Genomic DNA, 25,298 nt, shown 5'->3' with positions numbered 1-25,298 from the left:
AGGCGTGGTGTTGAGATGTCAGGCCTGCTGCGTGCGTGGAGACGGGCGCACGGGGGTCTTGCAGGGAAAGGGAATTGACAGCGTGCGATGGGCGCAGAGATTCAGAAGTGTCTCGAAAAATGCTTGAGGCCGGGTGGATGCAGGGTCCCGACTTGCGGTGGCAGCGAACGTGGGCGGGCGGAGAAGATGCGGAGGAGCATGCGATATGTGTGGCCGACGTCGCCGCAGAAGCTTCGAATCGGCGGGCGAGCGTCTTGGAAGCTTCCTAGGCTTGGGGATTTCTTCTAGCGCCTGCGCGAGCCGTAGAAATATGGCTCCAGAAAAAGTCGGCGTGGCAGACGGTGCCAGTGGTCCTTTGTCGGATCGGGAGCGGCCGTCGCTGAGGAATAGGAGCTCGCGCAGTCCGAGGGGCAGGTCCGAGCGCTGAAGACGACGACAATTCCAGATGCTCCGGGATACTGTGTTTGAGCGTGCAAGGCTTGGCGGAGGGAGGAGGAGACAGGTTCGTGGGAACTTGCAAGCTGCGAGGCGCGGCGAGATATGCCGGCGTGTCGCAACACTGGCTACGGACGGAAAGGAGGTCCAGGCACGGGGCGTCGAGGGCGGAACGGTAGCGCTACCGCTGAGAATACTATGGGGGATCGCGATGTGGGAGCGTGCTGCGGGAGCATCTGAAGGCCTTTGCGCACCACCAGCCGAGCCAAGTGTCATCCAACGCTGAGGGGACACATGGCCATCTTCATTTATCTACCTATCCATCACCGCCCTCAGCACTGTGTAGCTCTAGGTACCCCGACGCCTGCTGACAGTCCATGGCCCGCCGTCCGGGTTTGCTGCCATGGTAGGGCAATGGCATGCAGCTCACGGCAAAGACGTCGCTCCTTGTCGACGTTGCATGTGCCCGCGACCCCTGCCCTCGGCCAGCTGCAGGTCGAGAGACTGAAACATTGCTCGACCATAATAACCCACCGCTAATATCACTATAACGCGAACTGTTTCTGCTGCGGGGTCAGCATATAATGCGCCTCATATGCCTATGCTCCTCCCGAGTGCCCGTGATGCGGCTGCGGATGCGGAAGGGCAGTGGCACAGACTAGAATACCGAACCTTCGCCAGAGTTGCCTCAAATGCTGCCGGGCAGCTGAAGCCGACTGACTCCCTTGCCCATGGTCAAACATTGCTAGTACGACTCGCGAGCATCGACGCCATCCTCGGCTTTCACGCGTGGTGTAAGCCAGGGGAGGGTCCAGGGTCTGCAGGCAGCCAAACGCACAGACCTCCTTGGATAAACGTCAACCACCAACCTTCCTCCGAGTCAGCCTCGACCGACTTTCCCCAGGCCAACCCAGGTGCCGTCAACGCAGAACGTTAGCTTTACCCCGACGCTACCACCTGCCGTCACCGCACCAGTCTATCACCGACCGCTCGGGTGGCGAGTCGCTGTCCTATCGATAGCCCTGCCTTTGATCGGCAGAATAAGCAGCATGGCTACCGACTTCATCGATGCGTTTCGACGCATGCATGTACATGAGAGAGAACAGGCGCTCAAGGCTCTAACATCAGAACTATCACCCTATGAGTGGAGGACACTCCACGCCACGACAAGTAGTCGTACCTTCCAATTCGACGTCATCGGCAATCTACCCGTTGAGCTAGTGGCCCAGGTGTTCTCGCATTTAGACGTTGCTGCTCCTTACCGCTTGCAAAATATCTCAAGACGATGGAACCACACTCTTCAGAGCTTATATGTTATCAAAGCAAGTCTCAACAGTTGGTACCAAGGTACTGTCAACTTCCAAGATGCCGACCACGCTCTATGTCAAAAGAAAGCCCGCAAGATCAATGCCTTTCGTACCGGCAAGCCGCGCAAAGTCTACAAGATAACACCCAAGGACAGTATAGATGATATCTATTTAGCAGGAAACAGTCTCATCTGGCAAAGCCTAACGTACACTCCGGAAAACCGATCGCGAAATGTTTGCGTCCTCGATCTAGCTACATGGGATCTTCGCTTCCTGGGTGGCGAAGGCCGTGAACGAATTATCGACGTCTATGTATCTAGTGAGATTGTGGCGCTAACAACCTGGGCGAACATCTGCTATGTTCACGAATTACATGGCAAACGCGGTTGCAAGAAGTTCAGAGTACCAAACAACAACTATTTCGCCAGCGTTGCCTGTCGAGAGCGCACTGTCGCATGTTATCATATCGACTCCGGTTTTGCATCGGTGTATATCTGGGAATACGACTCCCAGCGTGGAAGATCCTTCGATATTAAATTCGAACCCGGTAACATGTTCTGGGGAACAGATGTCGTGTAAGTAATCTCTGGGGTTGCTGAGCGGTGCTCGTATCCTTTGAAGCCAAGGAATCCACCAACACTGGGATACTCTATGCATTCTTTGCACGTAAAGCTAATCAGAGTCTAGCGAGAACGAATCACTTGGCATTGCTCCTATCATACAGCCCGCGACCCAGACAATCATCTTATTTGCCAATGCCGCACGTAACAATGACGTTCCTTTCCACCAACAGTTCTTCGCGTTCGGTCGCTACACATACAGCGGGGAGTGTCTCAGCACACACCACGCAAACCTCCACGGGGTAACTTCTATCTCGTATTTTTCCCGTGATCCAAACACCTTTGTCCCAGTCGACGACAAGCAGAACATACTGTCGATAGTCATGCGAGACACCAACGGCAAGTCATCCTTCCTAGTGCGATTCAACGAAGAAGAAATGGACATGAGTGTATGGGAGGGTTCCCGGCTTTACGAACACCCCGAATACTCAGATACCAACGGTGCCATGGCGTGGTGGAAGGACACATGCTATGCCGCATTCTGGGACGGAGACGTCGAAGGCGAAATGCGTGACACGATTGCGCTTATAGACCGGAAAGCCGACAAACATGATATGAATGCGGTTGAGGACGCCAGTAACGGCAAATCCTACAAGCCCATCGTGGCTGAATCAACAGACAACGAGTCACTCGATCTCGATATCAACGCCCCCGTTGTTATGAACGAAAACTATGTTATCAGAAACGCGGGGAATAGATTCTACATACTCTGTTTTGACGACGACGACGAGGGGAAGAAACCACAGGAGAGTGGATCGTTCTTTGATCAGGGAGAGCTTGAGGTGTTGAAGGGTTTGGATACTTGGTTCGATCAACCGCATTACAAGGGGTGGCTACAGTCTCGGCCATATGCCCGTGTAAAGGAGATCTGGGGGCCGGAGCTGGAACGACGGAGGCAGGAGCTTTCATTATCTGCAGAAAGTGACTAGTCATTGAGATATAGTAGTGTATGTGTAGCAAACCTTGGAGATGCCACGGGGATTCTAGCAACCCTAGTAACGCTCCATACAACAGGACACTAACCAACTCCGAATCCTCTACTGCGCCCTGATTGACTGATCTCAATGTCCTACCTCGCACGCTCTAGCATCCACACTCTCTACTCCGATCGACCCATCACTAATCAGTCGACCATGACCGATAACGAATCTGAACTGTGAGATGGTAAATTCGTTAGATCAGCACTACCATCTATGTCAAGTCATATGCTCATTCAATACATCTATCTTGCTATCCAATCCCATTCAAACTCCAGTATATCCCATCCGTCCGTTAAATGCTATCGATCGAATGCCGTAAATGTCACACAGACTTTTCTCTTGCATCGTCATCATCTCCCTTCTATCCTTCCTCGATGGAAAAATCCTATTGCTTGCCCTCCTGCTCCCTCGAAAGACGGTCGTGCTCGTCAATATCCCTTAAACACCGTTAGCACTTATCACAAAAACATACAGAAACGCAGGTAGAGAGTAAGAAAAAAGACATACGTAGCCTCCCAAGGATAACAAATCCAAACATCCCCCACCGTCCTCGCCGCACTATACCTCCCCTTGAGAATCTCCTGCGGCAACGCCCCCTTCTTCGCCTTATCCTTATTATGCAGCACAAAAATACTGAAATTCGTTTTCTCGCCCTCCCTTCCCAACTTCTTGACCGCGGCCTCCACATCCTTCTCCAATTCCCTGACCGCGTACTCTAGCGTCGTGCGCGTGTCGTCGACCTCATCGACGATGAGCACGTTCTTGCCAATCAGATTCGCCATCTCGAGCGAAGACAGGTCGAGCCATTGTGTGCGGGTGACTTTTGTTCCCGGGGTCTCGACGTCTTTGTCTGTGGTTGTGGGGAGGGTTTCGTAGAGGGAGAGGCCGATGGCTTGGATGGGGATGTTGGGGCTGTTTGAGCGCTTGAGGAAGGATCTGTCCGACAAGACAAGTATGTTAGTTCTTGTGTGTCTGCTATGTACAGTGTGTGTATGTGTGGGGTTTGGGGATATAAATACCGGAGGATGCGCGCGGGGACGTAGCCGCCGCCGCCGATGGCGATCATGAGGTTGGGCTTGAAGTCATTGAGGATTTGGTCCGCGGCTTCTTGGCACAGCTTGTGCACCTGTGGGGAGGGGGGTTGTTAGCTGTGGTCTTTGTGCTTTGTTTGCTGCTGAGTGTTGCGCAAGGGTTCGAGGGTCGTGGTCGCATGTATACGATACGAGTCAAGTCTCTAGGATCGCTTTCCATAATAGCAGCATGGCGCGATACCAGCCTCGCGTCGTAAAAATCGTGGTGACACAAAGACACCTCACGCGCGTGCGTGCCCAGGTGCGCGGGGTGTCTAATCGCATGTGTAACATTGGACCTCGAAAGAACGTACCTGGTTGTATGTGACGTAAACCTTCTCGACCATGTTCGCGGTAGTATCCTGAATGATATCTCCAAGTGTAAAGAGTGTAATCAAAGTTGAACGGTGGAAGTGGAATTGTTTTTGCAAAAAAAAGTCTGTCCGCCCGCGGGAGAGTCAAGAAATGGTTACCTACTTAGGTAGGCAAGGCTAGAGCGGCGTACGCCGAAAATCTATGGTGGGGGATTAGTGCCCCGCAATCTGAGACTGGGCCAATCAGGTGGAACGTGGTTGTGATTCACATGCGCGCGCCTTGGTTCGTGGACCCTTCTGCGGCAGGTCTTCATTCACAGCAAACACATGCAACAGAGTCGAAGTATTTTTAAGCAGGACGAACAGGGTATATTGATTGACTGATGAGGGTCATAACATCGTAACCATTACCCAACAAAAAGCACGTCCATCTGATGCGATGCTATGCTTGCGACAAGCACTCCCATCTCCATCCCTTCTAGCTCTCTACAATCCTTCGTTCAAGTTGAAAAGCTTCCGCCCGCAAAAAGGGTATATCGTGATTATTATACAAGAAGGTAAAGCAAAGTAACCCAGATAGACCACCTTCTCTTTTTTGGTAAAACGCCGGACGATGAGGGAGATAAAACGCTGCAAACGTATATGTAAGTATGAGAAAAGCACGGCCGAGGAACGTTGGACTCGTGCTGAACGTTCAGTTGGTTGAATGGTTGTTTGTTGATGGTGTGGGCGGGAGAAAAGTCTGGCTTCTTCACTTGATGCCCATTTGGCGAAACTTGCGGGATGCGCGACGGCGCAGGCGGTTCATGCCCATAGCCTTCCTGAGGCTGTCCCGGTCGTCGTCTTCATCTTCTTCTTGTGGTACGGTGAGCATTCGTCGACCGTTTGTGGTTTTGACCGAAGTCTGGTGCGCCAGGATGTTCTGTTCACGCCAGAACATGCGCTTTTGGTCAATGACGTTCTGTGACAGGTTGCCGAACCCCTTCTTCACGAACGCCAGGTCGTGCAGGATGTTGGGGTCGAGGCAACGTCTGGGCAGTGTCTGGACTGCCATGAAGATCTCGCCATCGCCAGGACGGTACTTTTTGATTTCTGGTTCACCCAGCTTGAAGATGGCAAGGGCGTAGCGGTAGAGCGCACGGGGCCCTTCATAGAGGAAGGCGTCCCAAACACGAAGTACCGTTTCAATTGGCAGAACACCAACGAAGATGCTCATGAACCAGGAAGTGCAAGAAAGAGCGACTGTGGGCTGGCGTTGGAACTTGGAATTGGGGTGAGCGTTGGAGCCGGCGCCGCTGTTGATGAGATCGGTGTCGTTGATGGATGCCCATACCTTTGGCAGATAGTCCTTGATCAACATCATCAGGACGTTGACCTCGGTGTTTGCCAAGCTGCGAGCGTGAGCACCAGGCAGATGGTTTTGTGTGATGATTGTGAGCAGGATGAAGACCTTCTCCTTGTCCTGCTTCAGGAACAATAGAAGAAGGCCTGCAATGAAGTTGAGCGACTGGCAGTAACCAATGTTGGGGTTGTTCAGGGCGAAGCAAGATAGGACTTCGCGCAGGTCCTGGATCAACACTGGTTCGTCGTCAGACTCGCCGTCCAGTAGATCAGTCGCTGCTTCCGGGCGGAAGTGGATGTTGTCGGGGAATGTCCTGTCGAGATCGCGCTCAATGGCATCTTTGTCATCTTTATTGAGCTCATCACGGTTGACGCGAGCTACCAGAGACTTGTACAAGCCGACATTTTCCTTTCGCGCGAGCACATGCTGGCCGCCAGAATAGTACCACCACATGGCACCTCTCCACTCAGGAGGGTAACCCTTGCGAGCATAGCGCTTGACCTTCTCGCACATTTCAGGGAACCTAGTAGGCTCATTCGTTGACAGGCCTTGCTTAGCCATCAAGGAAATCCATTTGCCTCTCCGGCGGGAGATGTGATCTTCGTATTTGGAAGCCCATGCGTTGTACTCCTGTACGTTGATCTTGTCGGAAGCCTTCTTGAATCCATAGCGATCTCTCTCGGTAGGAGCAGCCGTCTTTCGCAGGCCAGGTATTACGGTGGGTATTTGGTTGGGAGGTGCCAATGTAGGGCCTCTCGGGGACTCGGGCTTGCTCTTGGCTGTCGTGAGCTGAGACATCATGCCAAGATCGAACAGTGCGCTCTTTCGGTCGAAGACACTCGTGGAAGCGCGACGAGGAATAGCCTCATCTTCGTCCAGCTCGGGAAGCGGCTCAGATCTTTGCATAGGCGGAGATTGAGGAACATGGGAACTGGCAAGAGATTCACTGGAAAAGGTACGAGGGACGCTTGGTCTCTTGCTGTGTCGCTTGGAGTAAGCTTCGATGTTGGCCCAATCCTGGCGCGACATTCGCGACCGACTTGGGGGCAGTTGGGGAAGATTGGAAATATCACGACGGATATGGTCCAGCTGTGAGCGGCTACCCATCGATCTACTCGAGCGGTGGCCCTTGGCTTCCGTGGTTCTGAGAGCAAGAGCTTGCAGTGTGACAGACACACGCCTCGGTGCTTCTTCACTTGTTCGTTTCACTGTGCTCGATCGCTTCTTTCTGGACTGTTGCGTTGCGGCCTCAATTGTTCGTGGGGTGTATGCGGCCTGGAACGGGCTCACTTGTACCGAGGGCAGTAGTTCGATTCGCAGCGCCTTTCGCTCTGTTGGGTCGAGATTGTATACCTCATCAACATCCGAGCCGGAAGGAGGACGAATTGTCAACAGCTCCTTGGAATCTGCGCTGCGTCCAAGTTTGCTGTGCGTCGAAAGGCGTGTCCGATCATCCCATTGCTTGAGGCTCTCATTCGATTGAAAGGAGTCCAGGGAATCGAAATCGCGGGAAGGCGTTTGCGACAGCTCGGGGAGCTCCGCATCAAGACCTGCTGGCGAGGGGCTGTGCATGTCTCGTTCATCCTGCTCCATGATAGGACTACGCTCCTCATCTTCCTCATCGTAGTAATATGAATCTAACACATCGCCAACAGCGTCTAGATTCTCATCTTCCTCGGCGATTTCTGAAGTCAGGATTGTTTCCGGGGAACCGTCGCGTTCCCGAAGGCGTTCCAGACGATCTCTCGATGGATCCCGGGAATAGACGCTATTGTGTCGATCACTGGCGATGGAGCTCCGTGCAGTGACAATACTGCTTCTTTCCGTGCCACTAGTCTCGAGTACACTGGAAGACGCATTGGTCCAACCGGATCTGAAACTGGCCCGTGGCTCCTCACCACGAAACGGTCGAGGTGGGGGAGGGTAGTAGTCAGTGTGAGACCAGTTCGGAACACCTCTGTTCGGTTTGTAGGTGCCGGATAGATTGGAGCGTTCGTTGCCTCGGTATTGGGCGTAGTCGGGAATCGAGGTCACGGATCTCAGAGGCGGTGTTGGATGGAAATTTTGCTGCGAGGAGCTGGTCATTCCACGGGCTCTGAGAGGTGAGCTGGGTGAGCCAGGAAGGTCTTCGTTGGAAGAGTCCCATGATGGCCCGGTCGAATTGACGGGATTGCTGGCGAGAGGGTTGAAAATAGCGCGGAGATCAGGCGAGCGAGGGCCGCTGTCCTGGCGGGCCATGGCAGGAGCCATTATGGGTGACATTGGGGCAGATGCCATTCCCGCGTGCACGCCGTTGGGAGGGGGAGGTACGGCGGCATGGCGAAGTAGGGAAGGAGCGCGATGGCGCTGGGGAAAGCCGGGGGAAGGCAGTGCTGCAAGCGGAAGGGTCGGGCTATCTGCAGGCGAGGGACTGTAGGCGGGCCGCTCGTAGGGTGGCGCGTCTGCTGTGTCCATCTGGAGCTCAGCTGGGTGCTTGGCCCGGTGCGCTCCAAAGCCTCTTCTCGCTGCATACGGGAGCTGTGGCTGCGGCGATGTCGGCGGCGTGTATTCCGCCGTGGGAGAGCGGTAGGGGACGTATGGCTCCGGCTCGGCTGCTGGAGAGACGCCTGTAGCGACACGTAGGAGAGCGTCGCCCATGGCGTGGTGAAGGGGTGCGGGTGTGGTGGGCGTTGGCGTTGGCGGGAAGGGCGCTCATTCGACCGGGGAACAGGACAGCTCGGAGGTTGAAATTCGCGGTAACATTCTCGGGTGCAGCGCAGGTGTGGGCGGTGATTATCGTGAATCGGCGTGGGTTGGGTGGTGGAGGCCTGCTCTGGGGGCGCGGCGGCGGGTCGACGTGGGGAGCTTCAGAGCTCTGGGTGTGAATGGGGTCAGGTAAAGAATGAGGGCATGCGAAGGATAAGGAACGTGACGTGCGGCACTGGCGCGGTGCAATCAGACGGTGGTGAGGGATGGGTGCCTGCAACGTGTAGCAGGAAAGTCTCCTTCAGCTCCCGCGCCTGGATCCGTCCGTTCACTGAGTCGCTGCCAAGACGCGGCGCTTCCCTCATCCCCGATTCCTGTAGGCTGGGAGGTCGCGGGCCGGTAGGAGCTTGGTGGACCTCAGCGGGCGTGTCAGAGGAGTTCGTTACTCTGACATGCAACGGCACAAATTAGGAGAGTTGCATAAGCGCTGCAACAGGTACCGACCGCCCGCCGCCTCGAGCAGGAATTCGCGAAATTGACGCGCTCCGGGCCTATCAGAGTCGCCGGGGATATTCAGCCCGGGTGCAATCATCACGAAGCAATACACCGTCGACGGCCTTGTCTAGTCTGTCTTGTGCCCTGGCGACAAGTCCTCGCAGCCATCACACTCCGCGCGCGCTGCACGCCGGCTCTCTCGGATTACATGAATGCACTATTTGCTTTGCTGGAACACTTGCGAGGCGCGTGCCACACGCTTTGTTGCGCTTGACTCGCTAGCTTGGCCCTGCACTCGCTGCCAGTCTGCCAGCACTGCGCTCGAGCACCACTCGCATAGAGAATAAACTTGGACAGCTGACAGCTAAGCACGCAGCAATCTCAGTTGGGAAGTGCACTAGGCGTCGAAGCCTCTTGCGGGCTTCGAGAAGGAATTTCCCAGGCTCCCCCTTGTCCTGCCCTGCGGCTCGCTTCTACAGCACTGGCACAGACGACGCTGGGAGATTAGGACATGACGACATGTTGCGGTTGCACTTCATCTTATTTGGCGAGCCCGAGTAAGTCTACCCTGCATAATCGCCCGATGCCTACCTAAGCTGCGGATGCATCGCGATCTGCAAAACATTGGATGCTTCTTCGCCCACACCGGTCAAGACGTGTTCCGTCCGCGTGCAAATTTCGCCGAACGCCAAAGATGCAATATGTATCCGACGAGCCCTGTGCGACTGCCTACTCTAATCGATGCCCGTATCCGCCTGGCCGGTAGAGGACCCGTGACCCCTCACTTGGCATAGCGCTTGACCCAGTCCTTTACGTTCTTCTCAAACTCCTTGCGGTTCTCCCGGTACTCGTTGGCAATGGACGGCTCGATGGCGTCGTCGGGGTTGGGCTCGATGAGCAGCGTCTGGATGAGGCGGAGGACTGACACCACCTTGTTTGGCGGCTTCCACTCGTCAGCGCGCAGCAGACCCAGGCACATGGACCCCTTGTCGTCGTTGCTGACGTTGGGGTGGTAGATCTTGGTTCGGAAGCTGACGACGGGTGGCTTGAAGGGGTATTCGGTCGGGAAGGTAATCTCGAGCTTGAAGTGGCCGCCCTGCAGGCTGTTAGCAAGCGCTACCCACGCCGCACGGAGGGCGCATGGATCAAACCTACAGCGTACGCCGACTGGGCTGGCCCGTCCATCAACACCTCCCACTTGGTCATGTTCTGCTCGTCGAAGTTGATCTTCATACCCGGCGGTGTGTCAGCCATGCACTCGCCGTACTCCTGTGGCCCTGTTAGTATGATTACTTCTGCGCCGGCCTCCATATAGTGGCTTGCCTTCATAATACGCTTCTTCGCTCCGGTGCTCATGTTTACGGTTGGTTGAGTGAGTTGGTTGTAGGTTAGGCTGTCTCGTGCAAGAGACTCTGGGACTGCACCGGGGTGAGCGGTGTGGTTAAGTAGCCAGGTAGGAGCTGGTGCACAGGTAAAGGAAGCGCGGATAGTAAGAATAGCCTGCAACACCGTAACTGCGCTCGTGGGTAGGCGGATGCAGTGCAGTGGCAGGTGATTGACGTGAAAAGAGGGTTGTAGATGTGGGGAAAGTTGCCTATGGATGACGAGGGACCTCGATTCCTTAGTCAAAGCTCCGCACGCGGCCCGGTAGACGATCGCCTGCACACGTTCTGGTAGCAGGATCACGCTAGCATTCACACGCTGCCAGTTTCCATCTCTGTCTCTCTTCAAAAGCTGTCTGCGACACGTTGTGACTCCACTTGACGTTCGAGCAACGTGACGACGTCATACCATCACCAAGGAACACTCGTCTCGGTTCTGGTGCCTCATTCGCGAGTGCCGAAGATCAAGGTGCACCCCCGTCCTGATATCTTATCAAGCCGCCCCGGTCCATACCGCACGTATATCTCCGAGACTGCACATCCTCGCGATCCGTCTAGAACACGTGGTTTTGACCGCTTGACAAGCTATCGTGTTTCAGCTTGGGCCTGACAGCAACGACAGCTTGCGACAGGCACGCAGGCAGGCATTCACGCTTTCACGCACCATCATAGCGCATAAGCGCTGCATTATACTTCGGAGCTCCGAACTTACTTCTAGGTTCTGTCTCCGTCGGAGGACGTCTTCCTAAACTTATGCGCTATGCAGGGCTGCAAGACTGGAAATTGGGCTCATCTCATAGGCACACTCACTTTTGTTGTGAGTCACCAACTGCCCAACACCCAGATCACGTTACATCGCGACAGAGACGCGACGCGCACACCTGACGGCCCGATCAAAACGGCTATGAATTCAAACACCACTTCCCTGCCAATGCTAACTCATTTCTGCGCTCCATATTGACGTCGCTAGGTTCAACGTCATACCGCTTGCCGTTGATACTCGCTTATCGTCACTCCTCGAGCCAGAAATCCATCGTCTTCCATGTTTAGGAAAGCCTCGAATGAGCACTCACAACAATCAATGATGGCGCCTCGCAGCCTGATATCTACTGCAGCTCGCATGCAGCAATTGGCGAATAGCGATAACAATCTGCGTGACACAGCCCAGCGTGCCAGCGCTAGTTGTCCCAGGCGACAGGGGCGGCGACTTGGCATCGCCAGTATTTAACAGGCCGCAACCCCACAATCTTCAGCCTTTACGCCTCACGACAAGCTTGAGTTCGACAACCAAAGCGTGCTTTATCTTCACCACCAGTGTTGGTAGACTCGCTTAAGCTCTTCGGATTTTCAACGACTTTTCTCTCCCGAAAGGTTTGCGAAATCTGAGAGTTTCCGGAGCTCCATTTCTCTTACTTGCTGCTGCGTCACTAACCTGTCCACTCTTTACGAGAAACTTCGTCGCTCGCTACTTCGATTCCGCTCTTCGGTCAACATGTTCGGCAAACGCTCTTTCGCTAGCTCGAAGGAGAAAGACCGCTCAGGCAAGATTACCAAACAGCCGAAGAGATCGTTCCGCGATGCGTCCAAGCAGAAGGTGATGGTCGAGAAGCTGGATGCGCGCAAGGACAGTCCAATGATGGACGGTGGGTCACCATCGCTCACCTCTGCCATTGTGACAGTGATCGTTGGTTCCGACCAGCGACTGTTCGCTGCGCACGAAGACGTCCTCTGTCATTCCCCGTACTTTGCTGAACTGCTGCGGGGCCAGTTCTTCGAATCCGCTAACCGCCGCATCGATCTGCCCACGGAGGAACCTGAGATTTTCAGCTGCATCCTCGAGTACCTGTACAAAGGTGACTACTACCCGCGCCTTGTCCACGACAAGCGACGCCAAACCTGGATGCTCGAAGGTGCAGTTGCCTCACCCGACCCAAACAAAACCGGCGACCGCGCAGCCGCCGTCGAGCCAACCTTTTTCCACTCCGGCGTGGGCGACGTCATCCTGCGCGATACAGCCGTGTACTGCGCAGCCGATAGCTACGGCCTCGAAGAGCTCAAGAAGCTCTCTCTGCGCAAGCAGGGCCTGCAGAGCGGGATCGAGGTCGGAACCATCTTGCGCAGCGCACGCTATGCGTACGAGAACACGCCGGACAGCGACTCGCGGCTGCGCGCTCATTACCTCGCTCTGATTATCCGCAGTCGGAAAACTTTCAAGCGTAGTGGCACCATGCAGATGGAGATGGAGATGGGGGGAAAACTGTTCTTTGACCTGTTCGTGGCTATGTGCAACCATGTCGATGATCTTGTGGACGCGAGGTACGCCTTGCGCATCTTTTCTGTTCAATTCCTGCAAACTGTGTTTCCCCGTGATGTTAATTTCATACTGACAAACTCGCAGCGCCAGCGCCCGCGGCACTCCCAGGACCATCTAAAGACCTCTGATTCGCACACCCACTTACCCGTCACCGTAACACCCGCAAACAAACACACTCGCATACAACACCGGAGTACACACCAAGTTGCCAAACCATACTCCGCTCGCACACCCCAAATTGCCGACCCGCGACAAAACGTGAAAACAATCACAAAAACACGGAGTAATACCCATTCTCCCTGCTTTCCCTCGGCGTACCGTTGTATCATCCCAACTCATCTTTATCTCATCTTGCTCGCTCTCTTTAACTAGTGGAGTTTGCTCACCCCCATCGCGTCCCCCCTTGGCCCTTAATTCCAACGAACAAACAACATCAACGAACCTATTTCCCCCTTCTCTGCTTGCAAAGAAGGAGTACTCGACGACGACGAAACTGCGTTTCCTTTGTTTTGTGCTTTTGGGAATCAAGGCTTGTTGTACGAACATATCAAAGGGAATAAGAAGGGGACATTTATTTTCATGACGCATTGGTGCTGCGTGGATTAGGAAGACATCGTGCTGGAGGACACCGCTCTCTGGTGGAGACGTGTCCGATGCGGTGACTGATTGGTCCGGACCGCTTGGAATGGAAGACTTACTGTGGAGGATTTGGAGCGGTGGTGGTAATGAGAAATCAACTTTGCCGCCGCTATATATCGTCTTGATGTTGATGTGATGTTTGATACGTCCTCTTCTCCTTCGCCCTTCACGACTACCCAGATACTACTTTGGCTTCATGCTGATGTAGACTGCAAACTGGTTTAGTTTCTTCACCGTATGAGTTTCTCTATGTTTGGAATGAAATTAGGGTAAACATCGCAATGCCATCCGCTGGAGGCCGCCGTTTCCCCACGTGGCGGGCCCTGCATACACCATCCCGCTGCTGCCCCACCGAGGGGCAGCTAGGTAGCTCTGACGTTTGGAAGCTATACAACACAACACAGCTTCAGCATTCTCCACTAACACACTGAATCTCAAAGCTCTCCCCTCACAACAAAAGCCGTCGAGGAAGACGACAAACACAATCAGCATGGCCGACGTAAACCTCAAAGAAGTCCACGACTTCATGATCACCATCGCCAAACAAGCCGGCTCGCGCATCACCTCCGCAACACCCACAACACAAGGCTCAGGCTCAAAGAAGAACTGTACGTAGCACCTCATCATCTCAGAACCCGACTCAATCCACAGGAAACCTCCCATACTAACCCTCCTCACCCCACAGCCGTCGACCTAGTAACCGAAACCGACCGCGCAGTCGAAGCCCTCATCTCCACCTCCCTCTCCACAAAATACCCAGATTACGCCTTCATGGGCGAAGAGACCTACAAGCCCGGCGACACCCTCTCCGCCGACCCCACCTTCATATGCGACCCCATTGACGGTACCACAAACTTCGTTCATCGCTACCCCTACGTCAGCATCTCGTTAGGACTGGCCATAGACCGGGAGCCTGTTGTAGGCGTTGTGTACAACCCGTTTACACAGACGCTGTACTCGGCGATAAAAGGCCAAGGCGCGTTCCTGAACGAGACGACAAGATTGCCGTTGAGTGAACCGACGAAGTTAGACGGCCTAAGCAGCTGTCTCGTCGCTGTAGAATGGGGCAGTGACAGAAGCGGCAACGACTTCAAAGTCAAATCCGAAACCTTCAAGAAACTCGCTGCTACAAAAGAGAATGGAGGGGGTATGGTGCATGGATTGCGGTCATTTGGTTCTGCGGCGCTCAATTTGTGTGGTGTGGCGAGTGGTGGGTTGGACGTTTATTGGGAGGCGGGTTGTTGGGCATGGGATGTTTGCGCCGGATGGGTCATTCTGAAAGAGGCGGGCGGCATTATGGTGGATGCGAATCCGGGGAATTGGGACCCGAAGGTGGAAGGGCAGAGGTATATGGCGGTTAGAGGAGGAGAGGGGCAGAAGGAGATCGTTGAGGAATTCTGGGGGTTGGTTGAGGGAGCTTTTGAGGTTGGTACATAGAGAAAACATTCTTAAGGTCTTGTAGACTTCTGGTATATTTGATTTCGACAGGTTTATGGTTCTCTCTCAGTTGATGACCAGACTGTGTTGCCAAAGACACCTGGTTTAAGGCAGCCCAGGAATCTTACTATGTATGCATTCAGCTGAAGCTTGAAGCGAAGGGACAGGAAGGTGAGCGTTCTTTCTTGACGCGACCTCGGGACGCGTCCTTATCTTAGCGCAATCTCACACCTGGGTAACATACACCTACGTCATCGGAATCCTTCACCCAGAGCCTTGTATTTCACCTCTTGAACTCCTATTGGAAACCTCACAGCATTCGTTCTTTTATTCATACCACCAAGATGCCTACCATACTCGTTGTAGGCGCAACGCGCGGCCTTGGTGCGAGCATCGTACAAAAATACGCAGCAGACGCGAACAACCATGTCCTAGCGACCGCGAGGGCGTCAGAGCCTCCAGAGAACAGTGGGCCAATTCCTACTCCTCTGAGATGCTATAACAGACTAATTCAGTATAGCAAACAACATAACATACATCCCCAACGTCGATCTCGAATCCCCACACGTCGGTAGCGATCTCGTCCACTTTCTTGAATCAAACCACATACCACACCTAGACATCGTCATCATAACAGCCGGATACTTTAAGACAGAATCGCTTGAGGAGCCCTCGTTCTCCGCGCAACAGCGCATGTACACCACCTGCGCCATCGGCCCCACCATCCTCGTCACCGCCCTCGCAAACTACAACAGCACGCTCCTCTCCTCCGCCTCCAAGATCGTCTTCGTCTCATCCGAAAGCGGCAGTATAACGCTCCGGCACGAGTCTGAAGGCGGCGGCAACTACGGTCACCATGCTAGCAAAGCGGCACTCAACATGTGCATGAAGTTGTTGAGTATAGACCTGAGAGATAGGGGTATTGCGATTGTCTCTGTTCATCCGGGCTTCATGCGGACGGAAATGACTCGTAATGTGGGCTTTGATAAGTTCTGGGATGAAGGAGGGGCGGTTGAACCTGAGGTTGCTGCGGAGAGCCTGGTGGAGTGGATTGAGACGTTTGATATTAGTCATACTGGACAGTACTGGGCGCCGAGGGGACCTGGGTAAGTTGTTGTTGATCTGAGATATGTGGAAGTGAGCTAATATGGAATGTAGTGATATTGGTACTGCTGAACCCGTGTTGGGATCGAAGAGCAAGCTGTCCACTCCTCTCCAGCTGCCTTGGTGAGCGGTCTGACCGGCTGGTGTTGTTAGATCGCGAAAAACGATGACTGATGAATTATCGATATCGGCAGAGAAGTCAGGAACGAAGTTTCGAATGATACTCTAGATTATAAACTAATGTTCTACATAAATGACTTTTCCAACGCCTCGCTCCCAAAACAGCACTCTAATCGAAAAACAAAACGCTATACGCTATGCTAAAATACACGGAAATCAGCGCTAGAGTCAGTCGACTCAGTCCTCGCCATGCTCGCACCATCTTCTTTGGTCTCTTCCTTGGTCTCTGCCGGAACCCACTTCTCCGCATCCCCCAAGCGATCCGCCGTAAGACCCGCAGAGCCCGGGTTGCGCATACCAGCCTCCAACTGCCTCTGATAACTGATCTGCCTCAACCGCTGCGCTTCCTTGGGGGTAAGCTGCAAGTACACCTCCACACCAAAAGCGTGCAGCGCAAACGACACCCACAACGCCATACCGAAGGCCGCATTCAGCGCAGCTCCCGTATTCTCTGGACCCCCAACCGCGAACGTCGCTGCGACGCTGGAGACAGCCTCTAGATCCGTGCCGTTGACAAAAGCCGCGCAAGCAGGGTACGAAGACGCTAGATCCACGTTTCCGGCGACTGTTGCAGCGAGCTTTGCGCAGGACCAGACGACGTGGTAGTCTTGCTTAGCGATGACCTGCGCGGCGATGATCATGATGAGTCGAGTCGTAATGATGCTACCGGCGTAGAACCAGCCCCGAAGCATCCATGCTCTGTGCTGCTCAATTTGAAGTCTCTTGACGTTGATGTAGCTGACGATGAAGCAGCCCAGCGATGCCAGTCCAGCGAGTCCAACCCAAGCCTGTACATCGAGCCCGCCGCCGAATGCATGTCGTGCGATCATCAGTGCGCCAACGAGACCAACGATGTACAGCAGGAGTGCAGCGTACCCGCCAATTCGATGAACGATAATCCACCTCTTTCGAATAAACGGCGTGAATTGCAGTACAGCGAGTAGACTAGCCGGTAGCACGCCAGCGAGATGCAACAAGATTCCGATTTTGTATTGGCTGAAGTTGAGGTAGTAGTAGCATTCTCCTGGTGCGGCGCCGTTGCCGCTGGAGCTGGGGCCTGAGGAGGGGCAAAAGTTGCGCGAGAAGTCGAGGTAGGAGACGCGGGCTAGGGCGAAGCCGATGAGTGCGCCGCCGAAAATGAAGTAGAGGAAGAAGTTGTAGGTTTTTGTGAAGCCGAGGGGGTGGATTATGCGTTTGGTGAAGAAGTTGGGGGTGGGGGCTGAGGCGACCATTGTGATGGTTGATGCCGAAACCTTGGAGAGGAGTGTGGTTTGGTAGGTAGTTATAGTATGTTTGATGGAGACGATTGATTTTTAGGGCTTGAGGTAGAAGCTGACTGAAAGTAGTCGAGGCGATGGTCGTTGCTGGTTGTATGCCATCTTCGAGAGGAGAGTTGGCTTCATGTTATACCAGTTGACCACACTCTGTGCAGACGATCACCATGCTGTATTGAGAACATTTCGCGCTGGTATGCAGAAGAAGACGTTTTGTCAGCGGAAGGTACACAGCGCGCATTAACCCCGCAAAGGGTCCCCATGCGACAGGAGAGTCCCCTTGACCGATTGTTAAGGCTTCGATGCGATCGCAATGGTAATCAAGATATCGCATGGCTACTTCGATCTACACCGAGCTATCTGCGGTGAAAGCTGGGGCCCCTCTGCAGCAGCGCGAGTTGTCGCAGAATCAGCCGAAAGGGGTAAGGCGCGAGGAACCATCATTGGTTGATTGAGATGACATAGTGGAACGCCTGATGCTTAACAACGTGGAAGTCATACAAGCCACCTCCCAAACATTTCGACCGTCGTCATAGACAAATGCGCACCAATCAATAGCTAGCCCTGAAGCTACTACAGGCGCTTCACAGCCCTACGAGACTGCGCTTCTTTACCGTTACGCTAGCAGGCAGACGATGTATGTCCATATAGGGAACATTCTGCGCTGAACAGGAGTGACAGCGGACGAAATCCATCGTGCATGCGCCAACTCTAACTTTACGAGATGGTGGGAGTTCCAGGACGCTCCAAAGGCTGCGTGACGTGCCGAAAAAGAAAGAAGGGCGTAAGTGCGAGCGCCTACGAGCAACACCCAAGACGTGAAGCTGATGTGTTTTAGTGCGATCTAGTCCAGCCTGAGTGCGGTCAATGCAAAGAACGCGGGATAGCATGCGGAGGCTACGACTCGGACCGCATCTTCATCTACCAAAAAGGAAGCGGACCTACCCGTCCTGCACCAAAACTAGGACGCCATGCGACGCCTGAGAAGTCTCCCGGACAGCCACCTCGGCAAGGCATGCAGATAATGCAATTCAACCCTGTATCGACTCCAGGAACACAGAAACCATGTTCCATGTCGATACCAATCATGCTGCCTGATGCGCTCGCGAGATCCGCTTACAGCGAGAAGACTATGGCGACTTTCTTGAATATGTACAACCCACAGGGCGTAATCCACACCACCAACACAGACGCAAAGGAGTTTGTTAGCTTGCTACCCTTGCTTAGCACGCGCGATGAAGCATTACAGATGGCTGCTCTTGCAGTTGGCATAACACAGCTTGGGGTAACTTCGGATAACGAAGCTCTCACGCGGCAAGGAAGGACACTGTATGGGAAAGCGCTCAAGGAAACAGCCGTGGCTTTACAAAACCCCGCTCGAGCGAGTAGCGAATCACTACTTGTTGTACCGCGAGTCATGGCTCTCTTCGATATGCTGTTCGGCGCGGAACCGAATACGACCAACCAGGCGAAAAGCTGGCTCAGTCACTGTGAAGGCGAGCTAGCTATGATAGTCAGCCGTGGCCCGGAGATATTTGCGGAAAACGACGCAGCGCATAGGCTCTTCACTAATGCAAGATACCGGCTGCTTGGTCCTGCCATCCGCGGCAGGAAACCAACCATACTCAATGAGGAAGAGTGGAAGACGATACCTTGGAAAGGGCGGACCAAGTCATCCGACGACGTTCTCATCGACATCCTTTGCGGCATACCCGAGCTTTTGGGCGCAATCGACAAGCTACAATTCGAAAATTTGAGCGAGCAAGAAAGAGAAGGGCTACAAGTATACACCACAGCAAAATGCTGGACACTGCATTTCGAGCTCGAAGCTTGGGTCAATGCAGAAGCGAACGCCATCTACACACCCGAGATTGTTAGCAACGCAACGCCAATCACCTTTCCCAGCATAGACATTGCCTGTGTCACAGTACGCTACTGGTTGACAGCCCTCTTCCTATACTCCACCCTCGATGTCGCAAGCGGCATCAATCTTTACACCGATACCTCACTTTCGCACCCCGATCGCCCGCATCCTCGACCGTTTGCCCGCATGATTATGAAGTCAGTCGACTACTTCCTCCAGGAACAATTTGGTGTAACGGGTATTATGGCTATTTGGATGCCACTAGGCAATTCGCTGTTCTATTTGAATAGAAATCGGATCCCTGACGAGGAATACATAATGAGCATCATGCGGACCTGGCATAAACCCAAGCTGCCGAGTACGATGAGAGAGTTTTTGAAGAGTTTTAGGGAAACGGTTGATTTTAGGACTTTGCTGGCGAAGCCTATGAGTGAGTTGTGAAAGGAAGTCTGGGCGATTTGGGCCATCGAAAGTTCAAATGAGATTCACACATGAGCGTTAAGGGTCAAGACGGGCATGGGTAGAGATATAAGACATTACAATTATCTACACACCAGCAACACTATCCTCAGCGTAAAAGCCAACACCGTCGCTATGCACAACAAATACATCACCCACCACTCAATCCAGCTCAATAATCCCCGGCCCAAACACCGTCTTCTCCGCAACCTCGCCCGCCCCCGCAAAAGCATCCGCCCCCATCGTCACCGCCGCAAGCGTCAACCCCTCCATAACAAACTCCTCAAACGGAAATTCCGCCTCAAACATAACCCTATCATCTTTCATCTCCACATTCCGCAGCGCCTTGACAACGGGTACATTCTGTCCATTAATCCAAACCAACTTGAGCATATCAATCTCAAACATACCCGCGTCCTTCATCGAGAACGAGAACTTGATGTTTTGAGTTTCAGCTTTGATATCTTTTGTTTCGACCGCCAGAGGCTTGAAGTGCTTAAGCGGAATGGTGTTGATATTCGGACAACTACCCTCCACGACGAAGTCTTGGATAGCAGTGAATGCGAAATCGCGGGATGAGGATGTGAGGAAGGGTTGGGCGCTTGGCCGCTTCTTTTGCTCGGCGCGGAAGAAACCTTCTTGTGAGCCTTCGTTTCCTATTACGGATGCTACTGCGTGTACGAGACCGAAGTCTTGGGAGCGAGCGAAGAGTTCGGATACTTCTTGTAAGGTGCCGAGGACGAGGTCTGTGAATGTTGCTGCAAGGGCGATGGCGCCTTCGTAGTCGACGACGGGGAAGTTGTATTTGCAGCCTTCGATTGGGGCGGTGTTGAAGTGTTTCAACGCGTCGTTGGCGTTGAGTACGTGCATTTCCTCTTGATTCACGATGGCTTTGAGGGATTCGATTATGTAGCCTTGGCGGTCACCGAGGTCGTAGCCGGGGAGTTTGTTCGTGACGTTGCTCATCAGTTCGGTGAAGAATGCTACTTCGAAGAGTTCGTTGAGTGCGATGAGTTTGAGGTTTGTGGTGCCATCGGGGCTGAGTGTTGGTGGTGGAGGCCCGTTGGGCAGGGTGCCGTGGCCGTCTTTTTGGATTTGGAGGATGGCTTCTTGGGAGGGGTTTGGGAAGCCGTTTACTAGTGGGAAGGGAGAGTAGTCGCGCTTTGTGAGTGGTGCTGCGGATGCCAAGGTAATTAGGAGGCCTGCGGTCGGTATTATTGAGAAGCGCATGTTGTGTGGTGGTTGGATGAATGAATGAGACTTGAGTGATCGATGCAGGGGAGGAAGACGTATATCAGACAGAATACTGGAAACGAAACAAGGGATTTGAGGTGATACTCTGAAGCCTAAGGCACATGTTTGTTGTTATACATAAACCATCCCCTCGTATCGTCTCTGGGTGCTCAGGTCAACGGATGCAGCTCTCCCTTGACTTAGCCTCCCACCCTGTCCCACTATTCCCATCTGACATTCGCGCTGCACCACAAACTTCTTTGATGTGGATAGCCAACTAAAGCAGTTCACGTCGCGCCACATGTGTTCGGCAATATTCGTGTCCGATATGGATCTCCTGCGCATCAGGACGGAATAACCGCCAAGGCTCAAACAGGGTGAGGCTATGCAGGCGACAAAGGAAACAACATGTGCCGGCACAAAAATAGACTACTGAACGTAGTAGTCGCGGTTGTATTCTGTAAGCGCCGTAGTCAAGAAAAGCTTATCTCGCGTTTGAGAAAGCTTGGTCAGTACTTTGTTTGAGGAGGTAAGCAGATCGTTCTCCAGGCTACAGTGTCTCGAGTGTCGCAGCAAGAGGAGCGAATCGGATCATAGCTCCCGGACCAAAGACCCTTAGTTCTGTGGGTTCGCATCGAAGTACTTGGTGTTTGGGTGGTCGACATGAAGTGTTTGGCTCGTTTCGACAGATCTACAATGGCTTGGCGTGAAACGTGGTAAGAGGCAATCGCGACGCGACATGCGTTTCTTTCGGCAATCTGTCTGCAGCGGTTCAGTACTCCTTCGCGGATTCCTCTTACTACTCTAAAAAATTCTTCGGGCCCCGCAGTTGTACCTTCATCATTGCAGTATTTGCGCTAGGTGATGGAATTGTCGTTGAGGGTATGCAGATGGATGGAGGGGATGGTCTCGTGAACTTTGCCGGATCCGACCGGATATTTGGTAGCGGCGCTAGAAGGCACGCAACAAGACATCATAACATTCGAGGCAAAATCATTACTACATGTCATCGGTGATATATACGATTCGCTAAGGTATCTACAATCAAAAGGAAATGCATCATATACATCGTTCAAAGCATCGTAAACGCGGCCGCGCACAACGACAATGCAGCCATCAGTCCAGCACTGACCCTCAACCCACTCGCCGCATCCTCTTCAGCGCCTTCACCCTTCTGTCCCTCCTCAAATCCATTACCCAGGTACAGAGCACCGAGCTGAGTCAAGCCGCCATCGTCATCAAACAGCGCGACGCCATCGCCCGTCCATTCGTTGGCATCATCTGTCCTGAAAGCACCGAACCATGAGTATCGCTCAACGTATTCCAGCTGATCGAGATACGGCAGTGTCCGGTTCATCATGCCGACGGTGTTCTCCTCGTCCTGTTGCGGAAGCGCCATCTCGGTGATCCAAAGCTTCAACGGCTGATCTCTTGTCGAATTTACGTTGTAGAACTCATCCAAGGTGCCTAACCAGCCTGCCAGACCATCGAAAGCGCCGTACCAATGTACAGCAACGAAATCCGCCGGGCAGCCGTTCTCGGAGTCAATGTCGTAGCAAGACTCATTGAACTTCCGTAACCAGTCAAGACCGTTTGGACTACCCGTTGTACTGGGATGACTGATCAACCAGTTCCTGCCACCTTTATCGCCATTCCGAAAGGGCACAACGAAATCGATATATGCTTTCGCAGCATCTTCAGGCTTGATGCTGCTACCGCCACTTCCCTCGGTGCCGTCTGGTTCGTTGAAGGAGAGAAGGTGCTTGCTACTTTGGGGTAAGCCTGCAATCACGCGTTCGGTATTATCGTCTTCCGTGGCATCTATGCCGTGAATCATAGGCACGAACTCTAGGCTGTCCGCGGGAATGAGGTCGCTGTTCGGGTATGGTGACCAGTTGTAGTACCATGCCAGTGGTGAGTTGTCGGAAGTAAGTAGCCGATTGTCCGGTACGTGTGAGTCGCCGATGAATGCGAAACCGCGTTTTGAGTCTTGCGCGTATGCAGCGGTAGCGAAAAGTGCGTAGAGAGAGGCGAGGTATGGGGTTTGCCGCCTGTGGCGAGTGGATTGGTGTAGCCGAGCCATGGTTGTGTAGTAGGTGCGAGGTGAAGACTGGTATGCAGCGATGCACGTAAGAACGACTGCCGTTACCAGTAAAGAAAGAGATCTGTAGGGAAAGACGTTTGACAACAGATAGATCCCAGTCTATACATGACTACTTATCTTTCGACACATTTTGTGGCGAGGTACATGCCCATGCATGGGCTTGCTGGGCCTGCGTCATCGATCGTGGGAAAGTTGGCTCGGAGCAATTGCAGCAAGGCAAGAGATCGTATCTGACCGCAACTGACTCGAAGGAAATGATGTGGGATTTGCAGCCAGCCTCATCTCAGATATTAGCGGCATGCATGCTTAGCTGGCCGTTGGGCCTTGCTTAGCTGGTATTCTGGGTTCGAGCTGCCAAAGTTCACAATCACGCTAACGCATGTTGATAGTAGCGCAGCCTGCGGTCAGCCCCAGGCACACGACGGGAAATCTTAGAATCTCAGGGTCTATCGATGCATGTGGAGGTCAATTCTGACATGCGTTCATAGTTGGTCAAAGCAGCCCATGTTCCTCTACGTCGTACCGCAAATTCATTCTAGTAACATTCCTGAAATCCTTGGTCGTACTTATGAGAATGTAAACAAGCAGCGCATTCCTTCAGAGCTCGTTCTGAGCACGCGTAGAGGACTGGCTCCATTGTAAGAAATAGCATGTTGATGACTGCGGCCGGACCTTGGGAGAGATGTACCGCTGGAATCGTTCAGCGTCCTGTCATCGTAGAGGAATCAAATACACTGGCGAACATCGTGAACTTGCGACTTGGAAGTCTCGGCTTTGAACATTTGGGAACAGGCCTTGGCCCTATTTATTTTTACGGACCAGACACCGCAGAAATCGAAGTGCCATATCATGAATACATGACGAGTGTGGAAAGACCCTGAATATTCATCGCTCATTGACTCCCAAACCGTGCCCATGCCTTGACCGTTTTCTTCGCCTGAACATCAACTTCCCCTGCTTCCTCTACTCCTCAGAAGCAGTGATGGCCTTGCGGACGGCACGGCCACGCTGCCTAGAGTTCATACGGCGCTCAAGGGTCTGGTTGGACTTCTGGACAACTTCGGCGGCCTCGGTGAGGATGAGCTCGATGTGGGAGGGGTTGCTCATGTACGGGTTGATCTAGGTATGTTAGAGGGGAGTGCGACTGTGGGCCGGTGTGTACATACACGTCCGTGAGCACGGTAAGTGCGCCTTCGCTGCTTGGGGGCCTGGTTGACCTGGATGTGCTTGATGATCAGGTTGCTGGTGTCAAGACCCTTGGTGTCGGCGTTGGCCTCGGCGTTCTTGAGGAGACCGATGAGGATCTCAGCGGACTTGACGGGCCAGCGGGCCTTGGAGACACCGAAAGCCTTGCCTGCGGAAGTCAGCCCGTGTTCCTGCAATTGCCAACATGAATCCATCTCCAACACCCAATAGCTCCTCCTCCCGTGCCAAGTTCCATCTGCGCATTGTGCGAATCGTGGGAAGGGCTACTCACCCTGAGCAGTGCGTCCAGTGCTGCCGGCGTACCGCCTCATGGGGATAGCCTCCTTGTGCTCCAGGACATTTCCGAGGTAGGTAAGGGCGCGGTCGAGCTTCCAGCCGTTGACAGCCTGGGCGGTCTCGCGGGTGTTCTTGAAGGATACGCGGAGGTAGCTGCCGCGGGCGCGAGCAGACTTTGCGCCGTCAATGGAGGAGGCACCGTAGCGAACCTGCAAGAATTAATTCCATATTCGTGCGTGCAAGGTCCGACAGTATATCGCGACGGGCAACGTACCATTTTGTCGAGTTGTGCTGTTGTTAGTAGTGGACTGCCGACGTGGTAGGTAATTTCGACGACTTCTCGAGCGAAAGTGGCCTTGATGACTAAGTCGCAGACCCAACCGAAAAAAGCCAAAGTCGCGCCCACGGCATTATAGCGGGCCGCTTGCGCCTCCCGCACGTGATTGGCTGCGCAGATTTGGCGCTACTTTTGAAAAAATGTAGCTCTGCGAACTTCAAAGCTGCACCCATCGCATCTACCGCGACATACCGTACCCACAGCCACTTCAACGCGCACAGTCAACGCGCATATAGTGGAA

The 25,298-nt window shown here is 53.5% G+C and overlaps 12 protein-coding genes across 12 annotated transcripts; 5 read left to right on the top strand and 7 right to left on the bottom strand.

Moving 5' to 3' along the window:
- Positions 1 to 1,517: 1,517 nt before the first annotated feature.
- On the top strand, positions 1,518 to 3,291 carry J4E88_010907 (uncharacterized protein; the record flags this gene model as incomplete). The annotated part of the gene is made up of 2 exons (XM_049404497.1): positions 1,518 to 2,317; positions 2,430 to 3,291. 2 exons carry the CDS (start codon positions 1,518 to 1,520, stop codon positions 3,289 to 3,291), a joined length of 1,662 nt encoding a protein of 553 aa, XP_049249777.1.
- A 436-nt stretch (positions 3,292 to 3,727) lies between these two features.
- HPT1 (hypoxanthine-guanine phosphoribosyltransferase) lies at positions 3,728 to 4,759 on the bottom strand (the record flags this gene model as incomplete). The annotated part of the gene is made up of 4 exons (XM_049404496.1): positions 3,728 to 3,779; positions 3,907 to 4,278; positions 4,362 to 4,468; positions 4,727 to 4,759. 4 exons carry the CDS (start codon positions 4,757 to 4,759, stop codon positions 3,728 to 3,730), a joined length of 564 nt encoding a protein of 187 aa, XP_049249776.1.
- Positions 4,760 to 5,477: 718 nt separating this feature from the next.
- J4E88_010905 (uncharacterized protein) lies at positions 5,478 to 8,705 on the bottom strand (the record flags this gene model as incomplete). The annotated part of the gene is made up of 1 exon (XM_049404495.1): positions 5,478 to 8,705. One exon carries the CDS (start codon positions 8,703 to 8,705, stop codon positions 5,478 to 5,480), a length of 3,228 nt encoding a protein of 1,075 aa, XP_049249775.1.
- Positions 8,706 to 10,029: 1,324 nt separating this feature from the next.
- Positions 10,030 to 10,604, bottom strand: J4E88_010904 (uncharacterized protein; the record flags this gene model as incomplete). Its single annotated transcript, XM_049404494.1, has 3 exons — positions 10,030 to 10,344; positions 10,404 to 10,517; positions 10,572 to 10,604. 3 exons carry the CDS (start codon positions 10,602 to 10,604, stop codon positions 10,030 to 10,032), a joined length of 462 nt encoding a protein of 153 aa, XP_049249774.1.
- A 1,518-nt stretch (positions 10,605 to 12,122) lies between these two features.
- Positions 12,123 to 13,062, top strand: J4E88_010903 (uncharacterized protein; the record flags this gene model as incomplete). The annotated part of the gene is made up of 2 exons (XM_049404493.1): positions 12,123 to 12,946; positions 13,029 to 13,062. 2 exons carry the CDS (start codon positions 12,123 to 12,125, stop codon positions 13,060 to 13,062), a joined length of 858 nt encoding a protein of 285 aa, XP_049249773.1.
- A 1,011-nt stretch (positions 13,063 to 14,073) lies between these two features.
- On the top strand, positions 14,074 to 15,020 carry J4E88_010902 (uncharacterized protein; the record flags this gene model as incomplete). The annotated part of the gene is made up of 2 exons (XM_049404492.1): positions 14,074 to 14,191; positions 14,269 to 15,020. The coding sequence occupies 2 exons, from the start codon at positions 14,074 to 14,076 to the stop codon at positions 15,018 to 15,020; spliced, it is 870 nt and encodes a 289-aa protein (XP_049249772.1).
- Positions 15,021 to 15,364: 344 nt separating this feature from the next.
- Positions 15,365 to 16,251, top strand: J4E88_010901 (uncharacterized protein; the record flags this gene model as incomplete). The annotated part of the gene is made up of 3 exons (XM_049404491.1): positions 15,365 to 15,488; positions 15,541 to 16,126; positions 16,179 to 16,251. The coding sequence occupies 3 exons, from the start codon at positions 15,365 to 15,367 to the stop codon at positions 16,249 to 16,251; spliced, it is 783 nt and encodes a 260-aa protein (XP_049249771.1).
- A 193-nt stretch (positions 16,252 to 16,444) lies between these two features.
- J4E88_010900 (uncharacterized protein) lies at positions 16,445 to 17,536 on the bottom strand (the record flags this gene model as incomplete). The annotated part of the gene is made up of 1 exon (XM_049404490.1): positions 16,445 to 17,536. The coding sequence occupies one exon, from the start codon at positions 17,534 to 17,536 to the stop codon at positions 16,445 to 16,447; it is 1,092 nt and encodes a 363-aa protein (XP_049249770.1).
- A 766-nt stretch (positions 17,537 to 18,302) lies between these two features.
- J4E88_010899 (uncharacterized protein) lies at positions 18,303 to 19,883 on the top strand (the record flags this gene model as incomplete). The annotated part of the gene is made up of 2 exons (XM_049404489.1): positions 18,303 to 18,362; positions 18,417 to 19,883. 2 exons carry the CDS (start codon positions 18,303 to 18,305, stop codon positions 19,881 to 19,883), a joined length of 1,527 nt encoding a protein of 508 aa, XP_049249769.1.
- Positions 19,884 to 20,063: 180 nt separating this feature from the next.
- On the bottom strand, positions 20,064 to 21,131 carry J4E88_010898 (uncharacterized protein; the record flags this gene model as incomplete). The annotated part of the gene is made up of 1 exon (XM_049404488.1): positions 20,064 to 21,131. The coding sequence occupies one exon, from the start codon at positions 21,129 to 21,131 to the stop codon at positions 20,064 to 20,066; it is 1,068 nt and encodes a 355-aa protein (XP_049249768.1).
- A 1,075-nt stretch (positions 21,132 to 22,206) lies between these two features.
- On the bottom strand, positions 22,207 to 23,217 carry J4E88_010897 (uncharacterized protein; the record flags this gene model as incomplete). The annotated part of the gene is made up of 1 exon (XM_049404487.1): positions 22,207 to 23,217. One exon carries the CDS (start codon positions 23,215 to 23,217, stop codon positions 22,207 to 22,209), a length of 1,011 nt encoding a protein of 336 aa, XP_049249767.1.
- Positions 23,218 to 24,201: 984 nt separating this feature from the next.
- Positions 24,202 to 24,997, bottom strand: RPL17 (60S ribosomal protein L17; the record flags this gene model as incomplete). Its single annotated transcript, XM_049404486.1, has 4 exons — positions 24,202 to 24,357; positions 24,405 to 24,592; positions 24,716 to 24,929; positions 24,995 to 24,997. The coding sequence occupies 4 exons, from the start codon at positions 24,995 to 24,997 to the stop codon at positions 24,202 to 24,204; spliced, it is 561 nt and encodes a 186-aa protein (XP_049249766.1).
- Between the last annotated feature and the right edge of the window lie 301 nt (positions 24,998 to 25,298).

This window comes from Alternaria novae-zelandiae (assembly GCF_023758075.1).
Source record: "Alternaria novae-zelandiae strain BMP 2774 chromosome Unknown scaffold_43, whole genome shotgun sequence".
Taxonomy (NCBI): domain Eukaryota; kingdom Fungi; phylum Ascomycota; class Dothideomycetes; order Pleosporales; family Pleosporaceae; genus Alternaria; species Alternaria novae-zelandiae.
Note: the sequence above shows the minus strand (reverse complement) of the source record. Positions and strands in the feature narration are given on the sequence as shown.